At 34.4% G+C, this 13,404-nt stretch overlaps 6 protein-coding genes and 1 pseudogene across 7 annotated transcripts, besides 1 other annotated feature; 1 reads left to right on the forward strand and 6 right to left on the reverse strand.

The window, feature by feature from the left end:
• Window positions 1-6,848: part of a mobile genetic element that runs on past the window's edge.
• Window positions 36-479, forward strand: TVAGG3_1075070 (uncharacterized protein; the record flags this gene model as incomplete). Its single annotated transcript, XM_051256506.1, has 1 exon — window positions 36-479. The coding sequence occupies one exon, from the start codon at window positions 36-38 to the stop codon at window positions 477-479; it is 444 nt and encodes a 147-aa protein (XP_051076282.1).
• TVAGG3_1075080 (protein of unknown function, DUF4108 family) lies at window positions 496-915 on the reverse strand (the record flags this gene model as incomplete). Its single annotated transcript, XM_051256507.1, has 1 exon — window positions 496-915. The coding sequence occupies one exon, from the start codon at window positions 913-915 to the stop codon at window positions 496-498; it is 420 nt and encodes a 139-aa protein (XP_051076283.1).
• On the reverse strand, window positions 951-1,943 carry TVAGG3_1075090 (annotated as a pseudogene). The gene has a single exon. A coding segment is annotated over exon 1 (993 nt).
• On the reverse strand, window positions 4,165-4,875 carry TVAGG3_1075100 (protein of unknown function, DUF4106 family; the record flags this gene model as incomplete). Its single annotated transcript, XM_051256508.1, has 1 exon — window positions 4,165-4,875. One exon carries the CDS (start codon window positions 4,873-4,875, stop codon window positions 4,165-4,167), a length of 711 nt encoding a protein of 236 aa, XP_051076284.1.
• Window positions 5,422-5,769, reverse strand: TVAGG3_1075110 (uncharacterized protein; the record flags this gene model as incomplete). The annotated part of the gene is made up of 1 exon (XM_051256509.1): window positions 5,422-5,769. One exon carries the CDS (start codon window positions 5,767-5,769, stop codon window positions 5,422-5,424), a length of 348 nt encoding a protein of 115 aa, XP_051076285.1.
• Window positions 6,849-10,418: 3,570 nt separating the features above from the next.
• On the reverse strand, window positions 10,419-12,029 carry TVAGG3_1075120 (positive regulation of cilium movement; the record flags this gene model as incomplete). Its single annotated transcript, XM_001323065.1, has 1 exon — window positions 10,453-11,997. The coding sequence occupies one exon, from the start codon at window positions 11,995-11,997 to the stop codon at window positions 10,453-10,455; it is 1,545 nt and encodes a 514-aa protein (XP_001323100.1).
• Window positions 12,030-12,558: 529 nt separating this feature from the next.
• On the reverse strand, window positions 12,559-13,290 carry TVAGG3_1075130 (glycine-rich protein family; the record flags this gene model as incomplete). Its single annotated transcript, XM_001323066.1, has 1 exon — window positions 12,559-13,290. One exon carries the CDS (start codon window positions 13,288-13,290, stop codon window positions 12,559-12,561), a length of 732 nt encoding a protein of 243 aa, XP_001323101.1.
• Between the last annotated feature and the right edge of the window lie 114 nt (window positions 13,291-13,404).

A 13,404-nucleotide genomic window follows, 5' to 3' on the forward strand; every position in this document is an offset into this window, starting at 1 on the left:
TTTTTAGAAAAATTAAAATTTTTATCTTTTAGAAAATGTCTAGCGATTTCGCTATCTATATTCGAGACAAGCTTTTCGACAGCAAAACATCTGTCGACCATAAAATCTTACATAGTGTAAACATGAAAGGTGAATTTGTTCTAAAGTTCTGTTTCTGGGAATATGACAAGAACCATAAAACATTAAGCAGAGCAGTCTTAAAATTTGTCAATGACAGACTTGTTGACAGAGATGACGCCGATTGGAAAGATGAAGTCCAACAAAAGTTCTTAGAATGCAAAGAAGACACATGCGCTGTTCTTGAAGATGAAATAGAAAACAGAATAGATGAGCTATTAAAGGACAAAGAACTTTTACATAAATATGGTTGCGCCAAATTTGACATAACTCCACCAGAAAAGAAGAAGAGAGAAAAGAAAGTAGAAGAAGAGAAGAAAGAACCAGAGCCAATTCCACCGAAGAAGAAACTTGACATGTAAAAATAAAATTTTATTTTTAGAACATTTCTGGGTCAATGTCAATGTTCTCTTCCTCTTTAGGAGCAAACACTGGCTTAGACTCTAAAATCTTTTTACCCAATTTACCTTGAACTTCTACAACTTTAGACTCATAATATTCATAGTCGTCTGTCTTCTTTGGTTCATAAGGTATAACAAGTTTGTATGCTTTGCCTTCTTTAAGGTTTGAGAACCTTCTGTCAAAACTTTCTTTGACTGTTAACAAACCTTCTATGTCTAAGTCTTCAAATTTCGCACCATTTTTAGTCACAATAGCAAACTTAACTGGTTCGATGTTCCAAACTTTGGTGAATGAAGACTTTTCAAAATGGTAGAAGTAAACATTCAAATATGTGAATGGGTCTAGTTCTTCTTTAAGTCCTGACATGTACTTGTTTACTGAGATGAATTTCGTCATCTTTTCTATCGGATAAAAAAATATTTTTTTAAAATTTACTCAGAAAAATTTTTCTTTGTATATACACCATTCTGTACGTCTAAAAGACTTTTGACATTTGCCAAGAATGTTCGTTTAGAAGCTGTCATATAACCATATTCTTGACAATATTGTTTATACGAATCATATAAAGACCTTTCATCTAATGACACAAAGTCAGTTTCATCTATGAACAGTTCATATACACTCTTGTTTGCTTCTAACAATGTTTGTCTCTCTTCGGTATGTGGAATTTGTCTTGGATTGAACTTAGAAATATCTAATGTCATGAAATATGAGAACAAGTGGTTGTAAAAGTCAGATGTCAAAGTTTCTGCTAAGTCGTCAAAATATTCTGTATCTTGCATATGAGAATCTGACGTTCTGACAACTACATATCTTCTGTCAGAACTTTCTAACTTCATCGGAACAACATTGTTTGAAACCATAATGAAGTTTGCAACATTTTCACAAACTCTTTGGTCTTTATACTTTCTTTCAACAACTCCAACTTGTCTGTTATAAGACTCTTCAAAGCATCTGAGTTCAAAACTTTTGTTGTATCTATACTTTGAAGTTCATTGCAAACTATAAGTTTCATATTCTCTATTGAGGAGTTAAACTTGCCACAGATGTTTTCTAAGTTTGTCATATTCGGATTCGAATAACCTTCTAACAGTTTGCACAAAATATCTGTAAAGAAAGTATTCTTACCTGTTCCTTGTTTTCCAATTATAATGAGAGCAGTTTCATTTTAGCACTTGGATGTTGTAAGATGTTTGCAAACCAACATAAGATATACTCATAAACCTTTTCGTTTCCATTGCATATAATTTCTTTGACATGGTCTAACCAAGCTTCTATAATACTGTTTTCCATTCTACTTGTTCATATTTATATCCAGTGAAGATAGAATAGAAGTTTGGAGAAGGTGTATAAAACTTTATACCTCGAACTGAAAAATCTTCTAACTTTGACAATAAGATATCCCAAGCATCTAACATCTTCATGCCAACTTGTACGACTTTTTTTTCTTAAGTTTCTGTCTACATTCTTGTTCTGAAACTATTGTTGCTCTTGGTTTGTTAAAGACAACATCCCATTCTTTCATGACATAACATTCTGGGCAGAGTCAACATAAATGACTAAACGTTTCAAATTCTCGACTGCTTTGTTATAGTCTCTAAATGGACACATATTTCTGAATGCTTGAAGTCATAAAAATCTGAAACATCTATTCTGTACATTTTTATAAAAATAAAAAAAATAATATTTTTTTTATTCTTGACTTTGTTGTTCCATTTGTTGCATTTGTTGTTCTTGAGCTATTTGTTGTTGAAGTTGTTCTTGTAATACAATACTTTCACCAGTTGCATCTTCCAATTCGAAACTTTCTGCCGTCATTGACAAATACATAGGACATAAAGTTTTACAGGAACAAAGTTTTGCGTCAACTAATGTCAACGTTTATACTTGCCAAAGTGTTTGAGTTCACTAAGGTTGAAAATTCTGCATTCGAATGAACAATAGGCAAACCAGCAGAGAAAGTATTGTTTATACGCATAAGTATCTTTTGGTCATAATAGTTTCTGTCGACATTCGAATAACACTTTGAACCTAAGTTTGAAACAATATATAAGATTGGTGTGCTTAATGTCAATGGAATAGACATTCCTTGTATGACACCTTTTCCTGTTATAGGAAACTGTTGGTAGTAAAAAACCAGAAATAAGTTTTGTATTATAGCTCATATCATTAATAGTAAACTCAGTCGGACATCCAAACATAATGAAACCTGCTCTAGTTGCAGCACATGTTACACCCGTACTTAAAAGTATTAAATAAGTCAACAAAACCTGTTGGTGGTATATCTGAGTAAGTATCTTCAAAGGAGTATTTTTTACCATTCACAACAATAAAGTCTTCTGGTGTCAAAAGAGCAAAACAGGCTTTAGTCGTCATTGTGTTTAAGGTTAGTTTACAATATCGCCCTTGAGGACTTTGTAAGTTTGTTGTTATAGAATTACTATGACTCAGGGTTTTTAGTCGTAAAGTATAAACCATTATGTCTTCTGCCATTTATATATATTTAAAAGTTTTTCTGAAAGTGGAGAAGAACTTCATCTAAACTTTCACATGGCGTTTCTTGAAGTTCTCTGTCTAAGAAGTTCAAATATTTTGTAAAGACATAGAACTTTCCTTTGTCTACACGAACAAACAAAACAGGGTCTTTCATATCGTTCAAAGTGTGTAAAGTCCTTTACATGAAATAAAGTCTATATTATTTTTCTTCAACATCTTTCAAGAAGTTTTGACATTTTTACTTAGCAAAAAAACTTTAATGAAATGTTGTGGTCGTCAAATATTTTATATAACGTCTGGGAAACTATACTTTAAGTTCAACGTTTCACCTCCTTCATAACGTATATCTTGTCAATGACATTATATGAAACACCACAGCAACTAATGTCGGGTTCTATTTCTTTGATGTTTATATCGTCTGCCTCTGTCAAAAGTTTCAATAGTTCTTTCAAAACTTCATGAGGTGCAATGACATATGAGTTCACTTTTACAGGGTTGTGTTCGACCAAGTTTAACATATACTTAAAGCTTGACAAATCTTCTCCTGAGTTTGAAGTTTGTCTTTCAGTTGTTGGTAGTCATTTCGAATATCTGCAACAGAACTTAAGTCTCTGCTAACTTCAGGGTATGTTGGTTCTTTTACAGGAACAATTGTTATACCATCTTCGTCTTCGTATGGTTTCCCCACTTCAACATCTCTGTCTTTGACATTGACAATAACACTTTGACTGTTTGTTTGAGTTGGTGAATTTAACTTCACATCTGCCACCGCCATTAAACCTTTTGAAACACTTACGCTTCTATTTTTCGGAAATGACATTTTACTTAGAATAAAAAGATGGACGTATTCGGATATCTTATTGAATTGAAGCAAAACAAGGTTTATACTCACAAACAATACAAATACATTGACAGAATAGTTCTTTACACAAACAATGGAAAATGTTATAGAATAGCAATATTTGCTGAACCAAAATATTTTCATAAAGCAAAGAAAGTTGGTATAACTGAAATGGTGAAAGTTCTTGAAGCAGACAAAAATATAACTTCAAAACTGACCGATATTACTAAAGGAAAGTTTAATACAATATTATGTCAAAACTGGCGTACTGTCAATATTTGACGGAGAGAAGTCAGTTCAAGAACAACTTACTGACCTGCTGCCAAAATCTGCTCGATGGAAGCTGTCGTTATACCAATCTGAGGAGCCCCAGCAGGTTTCATCGAACGAATCTTCAAAAGAGCATCTTCCGTGAAAAGTGCTATTGGTTTTGTAAACTTCTTTGCTCTCAATTCATCTGGACCGTCTCTGTCACCAGTATATTGTATTTGAACTGTACCAACAGTTGAAATACCACCCATAAAGTCTTCTGAGTCAGCAAATGGAATGCCAAGCCAAAAGTTTGAACGGTCTCCATTTGTATATTGAGTTTTTTGACCTCCTGTATGAGTCCATACTTTCACATATGGCATAATAGAACTTTGCATTTCAGGGTTAATGGTTGTTGTGAAGTTGTTGTTAAAGTTCATAGCATCTAATGTCAAGTTGTATGACCTCATATCCTCAACTGTAGAATATTCTTCTCTTGGATAATATTTGCCATCTATGTTTATATGATATTTAATACCAGGGTTGTAGAAACAAGAATAGTCATTTATAGTTCGTCTGAACAGTACAAACATAGTATCTGCATGTTTCATTGCAGTTGTTAAGGCAATATCTGTTCTTGCACCTGGGTCAGCACTTTGGTTTCCAACTTCACCTGCAAAGTCTTTGACAGATATTTGGTGTATAGGGAACATAAGTGGAACTGCAATATATTTGGCAGCTAAAGCATTTGAAATATCTGGGTCCAACATATAGACTGCAAGTCTGCTTTCTATTCTCTTGCATTCAAACTTTTCGCATGTGAACTTAACTGGGTCCCAAGCATCTCCAGCAGCATTGAAATAATAGTTTACTTCATTGTTGAGGTTTGAGAAACCAAAGTCTAAGTCAACTTTGTCTTTGCAAAAGTCACAGAACTTGGCTCCACCAGTTCCAGCTACAGTAATGCTGAATGGGTCTTGTGTTGGTGCAATGACTAAGTTATTTTTGCTTGGAGTAAGTTCGATAGAAATTTTTCCTGCCCAGTTTGGCAAGTATCTTAAAAACCTGAAGATGAGGAAAGATGACAAAGGAACTCTTAGTTTCAGTTTTATTTTGGTTACTGCTGCTGCAGTTTGTCCAGAAAGGTTAACATAAACTCCTGGAACGTTAGGGTCAAGTCTTCTTATTTTCTCAATATTTGCATACTGGTCTGTTTGTTCTCTAGCTTGTGGTTGTACTGAGTTTCTCAAAGCGAACCATTCATAGTTTGCCCATGTTACTGTTTGAACTAAGTCAGAGTTAGAATATATCTTATATCACATGAAAACTTCTGGAGCATATTGGTATCCAACATAGAAAATTCCATTGCAACCTTTCTTGTCAGACAACTTGGCAGAAGGTTTTATTTCAATGTCTTGTTCCACGTATAAGAATGAGTTGTCAATAGAAATAATATGAAACCTGTCGCAAGCAATATCTACTGTTGTTGAAGAACCTTCTCCAAACTCACCTACGTTTCCATAAGAAACAGCAGTTGTATATTCGTAAGTTCCAGGAACTATTTCTGACCTTCTAATGGCATTGTCGCATTCGTTATACCATTCGGAAACATTTCCGTTCATGGCATCCAAAACTGTTGGCGTTATATTCTGAGCGGCGTACATTTCATATGGGTAAAAATATAGAATAGTTGAATTTATGTGTCATAATAGAACCCACTCGGACCAAGCTTTACTTTCTTCCTGACTGAATCTTTAACTCTTCTTTTTCCTTCATTGCCACTACTTTCACTAGATGAAGTTACTTCTTCACTACTTTCACTTTGTTCTACTCTTCTCTTCTTCTTTGGTGTCGCTTTTGGTAACTTGCCCTCTGCTTCAAGTTGTTGCATCTTTGCCTCATGTTCACCTAGTATGTTGTAAATTTCCCATGTCCTTTTTGCCTTTGGGCTCTGGTCGCCCATCTCAGGTAACCTATATCCTAGAAAGATTTTGTCATAGTTTGTATTTGAGTCTTCGCTTATTGTTTGCATGACTCTTTCCTGAGTTTCCGGTTCAAGCTCTTCAAACAGAGCTTGTCCATATGGAATAAGCTCGTTTCCAAATATATGTTTTTGTAGCCATTCTGGTTTTCTTTCCATGTTACCAATAATATCTTTTGTGAATGGGAAAGCTTTTACCCAATGTTTCAGTCTTGCGTCATTTATTTCTGTAGTTGGTTTTATTTTGTCAAGGAACATGTTTTTCAATACTAACATTTCATTTGGTACTGTCCATTTGAATTTTCTTAAATATTCATCCCTTCTCAGTTCATTGTCTGCAAAGTAAGTTTTTATGACATTTTGCAAACTTTCGTTTGCAAGGTCATGTACAATAGGTTCTCTTCCTTCTCTCTCCCTAACTTTCTTTCTAAACTCTTCACCAAATATACCATCTCTATGGTTCTGTGTAGTTCTTTGAGATAAATGTTCTAGAACGTCAGGTGTTATATTTCCATCAGCCATGTTCATTTCATACTGGTCCAAAATATCTGCATGTTTCATATCTTTCAATGGCATTAAAGCCGCGCTGAAAATACCAGCTATATCTGGTTCACCATTCACTTCCATTGCGTCTACAACTTCTTGGAATTGAGGTTGTAAGTTTATGAACCACCTATCCGGATTAGCTTTATGACCCCATCTCATTGTAGTTCCATAGTCTGCAGAAACAAAAGTAGGTTTGTTTCCATATTGGCTAGGTTCTGAATGAACTTTAAACAATGTTTCATTTCTATATGTTTTGTTGAAATTTAACCTTTTATTTTCACCGAGTTCAGCCAAAGATTGAACGTTATATGGTCGTAAGTAAAAAGGATTATTGTATTTGCGTACATTTTCTTTCAGTACTTCCATTCTATGCTGAATATTTTCATCTGATGTTGGAGTCTTTTGTATGTCGGTGAACATTTTTCGATATTCTTCTACTCTGTCAGCCGAATTTTTCTTAGACTCTTGGAAAGATTCCATATTCACCTCATAGTCTTGTTGAGGGTCAAGATTTTTCGGCTGTTCCAAATCTTCATCTAGTTCTGTGAAGTTAGTTTCCAAAGGAGGGACTTGTTCGTTTCCTTCAGGCTCTTCTAGCTGTTGTTGCTGAACTATTTCTTCCATGTCTGGTTGTATCTGAACTTCTTCCTGTTGAGTTTCTTGTACCTCATCTGCTGACATTTCATATATTCCGAGACCGTTTTTAACAAGTTCCCTATCTAAGTCATCCGGACTCATAAACCTTTCTTCTTTCGTTCCGTCTCTATTTTTTACGCGTTTCATGAAGAGAGTTGAATTATCATTTAGCTCTGACATCAAATATCTCGGAGTAAATTCATCCATGTCATTTGGATGATATGCTATTAAATCATATCCCTTAGCGAGCTTGTATTTTCCAGGTTTGAAATTATATCCCATTTGGTGCTGAACCATAAAGCTAAATAGGTTCGGGTCAGTATTTCCTTCCTTGAACTTTTTAATAGCTTCTTTATATCTGTCACTAAAGTCAAGAGTATCTGGGTAACCATAATCTTCCTTAAGCATTTTTAAGAATTCTTGGTTTCCTTGTTCTCTACTTCTTTTATGTCCTTGCTCTGTTTGTGGTTGTTGTTGTGCAGGGTTTTGAACTGTTGGTTGTTGTGTAGTGTTTTGAACTGTTGGTTGTGGTGCTGGATTTTGAACTGTTGGTTGTTGTTGTTTTGGTGCATGCCTGTGTCTGTGTCCATGTGACGATGTAAATGTTTTAGGTAGTCCTGGTGCAGGTGCTTCTCTTGGAGGGTTTGGTGGTATATAAGTTCACTAGCTAGTATATAAGTTCCACCAGCTGGTATATAAGTTCCACCAGCTGGCACATATGTTCCATCTGCAGCATAATGTCCTACCTGACTTTTCGTTCTTAAGAAAGCATTTACTAGGTCTGTTTTGGTCTGTTGTAACTCTTTTTCTTGACTTTCCACAACAGTTGCTCTAACGGCGTCATAGGCACTTTGAACTGCCTGTCTCGTTGCTGCATCTGTTATTTTCGTCATATTTTGTGCTACTTCTCTTAACTCTTTGTCGAAACCTTCAGACTTCAGTTTCTTTCCAGATGAGAAGTCGTTCACTAGTTTCACCTTACTATGAAGAGCTTCGAAGGCATTCTTAAAGTCAGCATTCATTAAAGCTTCATTTGAACTGTCTTCATCCGCTTGTATTTTTGTCCTTATTGACCCTAGAAGTTGGGCTGCTTTAGCGTTGGCTTGGGCATCTAACCAGTCATTATTAGCTTTTATATATTCTGCGCTTTTCATTGCCTTTTGCATGGCTGTGTCGTTATTTTTACTTTCTTGTGCTAAGTTTTCATACTGTACGGTTTGGTTTTGCAACTGTAAAAGTTTTTCTGCCTTTACATTTGCTTCAACTTCTTTTTATACTCATCGCTATCCATATATGTCTTCAGGGCTTTTTGTTTTATCTCTTCATCTTTCAGTACTTTATATTGAGTAGTATGGTTTTTCAAATTTATAACATCTTGTTCCATTTTTGCTACTTCTGCTGCTTTTTCTGACACTTTTTTCGCATATTCCTCTGTACTTAGTTCTTTCAGTTGTTCTTCTTTCTTCTTTTTCTCTACGTTTAACTCATTGAGTTTCTTTGTGTGTCTGTCATATTCTAGTTTCTTTTCGTTTTCGCTTATTTGTTTCTGTATGTCTATGTTTGACTTTTTGACATCTGTTATTTGATTTTTGAGTGAACTCAAATTCATTTGACTTTGAGGTTATAAGCTGTTCCGTCTGCAGCTCCACCATAGCCTGCCATTTTCGCTAAAAGTGCCGCTCTTAAACCTCCACTCTGTGCACCAATAACTCGGTTTAAAAGCATAGGGTTGCTTGACATTTGTTGCAACATAGTGGGGTCATTCATCATTTGTTGTTGCAACTGTTGTTGTGGTGTCAGTTTTACTATTGGATGTTTCAATGCTCCCTTCCTCTTACGTATATTCTTACGTAGCTTACGTGGCATTTTAAGTGAAGTTAAAAAGCGGTTTTTGACAGATGTTTATATGACACTTTTTGTTCAGCACAAAAAACTACTCGGTCAAAGTGTTGTCAGTTTTGTAAAATAACCGTCCTATCTCATTCTATAAGGGAGAAAAGGCTTCTCAAAGTATACTTCCTTGGAACGCCTGTAACTTTTCCTGTAGCGACGATAGACCATTACTTGTCCGGACAAAGTTATACTATTTTGAGTGCTCTACAAAAAAGTCAACGGCTGGCTCGTCCTCAGAAATTTTTTATGGGCTAGAGGGCGCAACGCGCCTGGAAGCCCTCCGAATAAAAACTTCATTTATACTAAACATCTTCGGGCTAGAGGGCGCAACGCGCCTGGAAGCCCTCCGAATAAAAACTTCATTTATACTAAACATCTTCGGGGCTAGAGGGCGCAACGCGCCTGGAAGCCCCACTACCTTTTTTTTTTAACGATACTATTCCTTTTTCATTTTAATCTAATATGATATTAATTACTTTCGATTTAGCTATAAAATGATGATATGTTTTCAAAAATCATATTTTCAATCTGTATAATGCATAATTCACCAAATGTCTCATTTTTGATATTGCGAGATATTTTTGCTATCGGTTTCGCAATTTTGACACAATAGCAAGAGGGTTCTATAAGCATGACTATCGAATTTTTTTTTAGGTTTCGCAAAACAACCAAAAATTAATTAGCTATAAAAGTGACAATTTTAGCAAAACGAAACCCTTATTCGATTTCGAATAATACTTGTTTCTGAATATAAATATTCAGAAATTTTTGAATATTTTCTTAAAAGAAAATTCTGTTTCACTTCAAGCACGGTAATCCAAAAGACGAATAAATCAAAAAACATATAAATGAAACGATTTCATCATATGAAACTATCATAATCTAATTTGATTGAATGTGTTATCTCAAAAATCTGTTTTTCAATTTTGTCAAATGAACTCCCACTATCCAATATCTTAAAAATATTTCAGCTATAAGAATTTCTCAAATTATATCATTCATATACCAAATCTTGGTAAGCCATTCAAATACGAATCCTTTTAGAAACAAAGGAATTTTTATAAAGAAATATTTATATTAAAATAGCAAGATGCATTCATTCAAACACTGATTAAACCATGAAACTTACGTTCCAATTTACGTTTTTTTCGTTCTAATATTTTTATTGGATTTTTTTTTCTTTTATATTTCTATCATTTGACGAGATACTTTCATTAAAAACATTTGTCATTTTTAAAACAATTTCAAACAATAATCATTTTTTAAATAAACAAAAAAATATAAATAATTTTCACTTTGGAAGTAAATGAGTTGCTCGATGAATAGGACGTCTAGAAGTATAATGGCTTGAAGGCACTGTTATCTTCTGATGCTTAGGAATAGTTAAATCTTTTTCTCTACTATGGGAATAAACCAAAGGAGTTTTCTTGAGAGCTAAACTTTCTCCTACAATAGGTGCTCTAAATTCCGTTTTCTTCTGAACAGAAATATTGTTGAGACTCTTTCTCGCTGAGACATTTCCTTTTGACTCTCTTGCAGACAACTTTTTCGATTCTGTAACATTTTCTTTGATTTGTTCTGGTTGATTTTCTTCTTTTACTTGTTCAGTAACATCCATGAATGGAATATTACCTCTAGAATCAATGGAACCACTCATTTTACTTACAACATTCATTGCAAGTTTGTATTCAACCATTCTTTCATTGTCATTTGTTGGATAAACACAAATGTATTTGTTCAAACTTCTTCCTTCCCTAACAATGTCTTGTAATATCTCTGGATGTGCAGCCTTCTTGTTGAACATGTTGTTGATCTGCTCTTCAGACATTGTTGATAATTTGACAATGTGTTCTTGAGGTGGAGTCATGATCTTGATTAGAGTTGAAAGCATGTCAATCTTGAGTGATGACTCCTTGGCAATATTTGCAGCAAGAGAAGGACGGTAGTTGACTTCTAAGATCTTTGGCTCGTAGTTCTTGTCAATTAAAATATCAAATCCAAGAAGTTGGAAGCATTGCTGGAAAAGATGGGCTGGACAATACTTGATTTCGGATAATCTGAGGATTTTGAGTGAAGAAATTACGGATAAAACAATGATTCTGTCAATTTTTCCCCAAAGAACTTGAGTATTTGTAACTCTTTCAAGTTCAGCAAATGTTTCGGAGACAGTCTTTGTTATCTGTTCAATCGAAACATGATTTGGATTCTTTCTGTTGACAGCAGTGTTTGTTATCTGACCAAATTGTGAATCAGTGCTATTTGGTGCAGAACAGAATCTTGCAATACCATCACGATAAACATAAATGCGCAATGGATGGATTGATGCAACTAAAGCGTAGATTCTTAAGTCAAATTTGGTGTTATTAATTAATGCGGATTCAACAAACTCCTGGATAACCGCTGATGACTTCTGATAGTTGAACTTCGTTTCAGGCTTGATAATTACAATACCGTTACCAAGAGAACCATTATTTGGTTTGTAAATGTATTTCTTGTTTGAAGACTTACGATCTTCAAGGAATTGTTGGTATTCTTGGGGAACAATGTAGCTCTTTGGGAAGAAATTGTATACAGCTGGAAGCTTTAATGACATTCTGTTCAAAAGACGGAAAAGAGGAGCTTTTCTGCAAATGTAATTGATTCCAGGCAATCTGTTAACAAGTTGCCATGGTTTTATACCTTGCATGTCGTGATCTTGCTCATGTAATGTGTCATACCACACAATCGGACAAGATTCTTTATCTTTCTCGTTGTTAACAATTGAAGCTCCTGCTTTCGTAATAGCTGCTATAACTGTTCCAAAGAGGATTTTACCGCTTGCAACGCGAAGTGCCATGCGAAAAATGAAGTTGTCACTTCCTATAAACACTTTTTATCGATTTTTCCATCGTCAAATAAAATTTCACTTCGAAAAATATGATTATATTTATTCTCCTCCATCTAAAAATTTTCTGTATCGTTAATTGTCAAAAATTTGAGAAAAAATTGTCAAAATTTCAATGAGTTTTTGTTTTGAATGTGATTATTGATCGGCCACTTGAACTATGAAAATTTTTATCCATTATATTGATTTTGGCTACGTGATTATATAAAGCGCATTCTTTCAATTGAAAGTTTCAGATTTCAAAAGTTTGAATGATTTTATTATGGTATACCATAATAAAATAGACTACTCGGCTAATATATGGGATAAAATCCATCCAGTCAACTGTTTCAATGAATAGTCCTAGATTGGCACCACATATTGTCTAATTTGTGATTAATGTTATTCATGGGGAAAACTCACAAACATTCCGCCTAAAAAGTGAATTATCTCTCTGAGGACATCACATAATAAATATATGCAACTTTCTTTTTATTAGATTTATGACAAAATAAACAAATGAAATAGAATAAATTATGCCGCTAATATATGTGATTGAGAATAAATATAATTTCCCAAGAAAACACTTATTCTTCGTGGTCCAAAATTATACATATCAGCATTAGAATATAGGGATATTTGTGCTCTTCCATCTATAAAATAGTTTAAACCGGAGTATGTTCGACCATCAATCACAAATATTTCATTTATATCTCTTATAGAAGAAGGATGTCTTGTTAGATAAACAAAACCTGAACCTCCTTTTCCAGCATCTCCACCATAAAGACCACAGCCACCACCTGAATAAAATACATAATAACCAGTAGTTGGGGAATCACTTTTAAATTTTTTACATTCTGAAACAGCTGAATAACTCTTACCATTTCCAAAAAATTTGGCATCAGTAGGGGTATTTTTAATTCCTCCTCCGATATCATATGTATTAGCACTGCTGGAAGCTTGGTTATGGTCATAGGCACCTCCACCAGCAATTAAGAACCTAGAGTTAAGATTAGTATCTATTCTGAAATCTGTAGCACCGCTGCCACCATATATACATCCGGCGCCCCCTCCATTAAATGCTTTATAAGTCAGCCTATTATCATTAAAATAATATTCGCCCATTCCACCTATATAAAGATGGATTATTTGATCTTTAGGTATATAAACAAGCGCATAACTATAACCACCATAACCTTTTTCATCAACTATACGTGAACCAGCATGAGGTCCCCAAACTTCAAGTAGATAAGTACCCTTTTTCATGTTCAGTTTTATTCCGCTACACGAACTATTCGAATTACAAGGATAGGGAAACACACATATTTCTCTAGAGCAAACAGGATTTTTAATCACATTAGTTGTGTCTAAAAATTCATA

Source organism: Trichomonas vaginalis (assembly GCF_026262505.1).
Source record: "Trichomonas vaginalis G3 chromosome Unknown ctg_114, whole genome shotgun sequence".
NCBI lineage: Eukaryota > Parabasalia > Trichomonadida > Trichomonadidae > Trichomonas > Trichomonas vaginalis.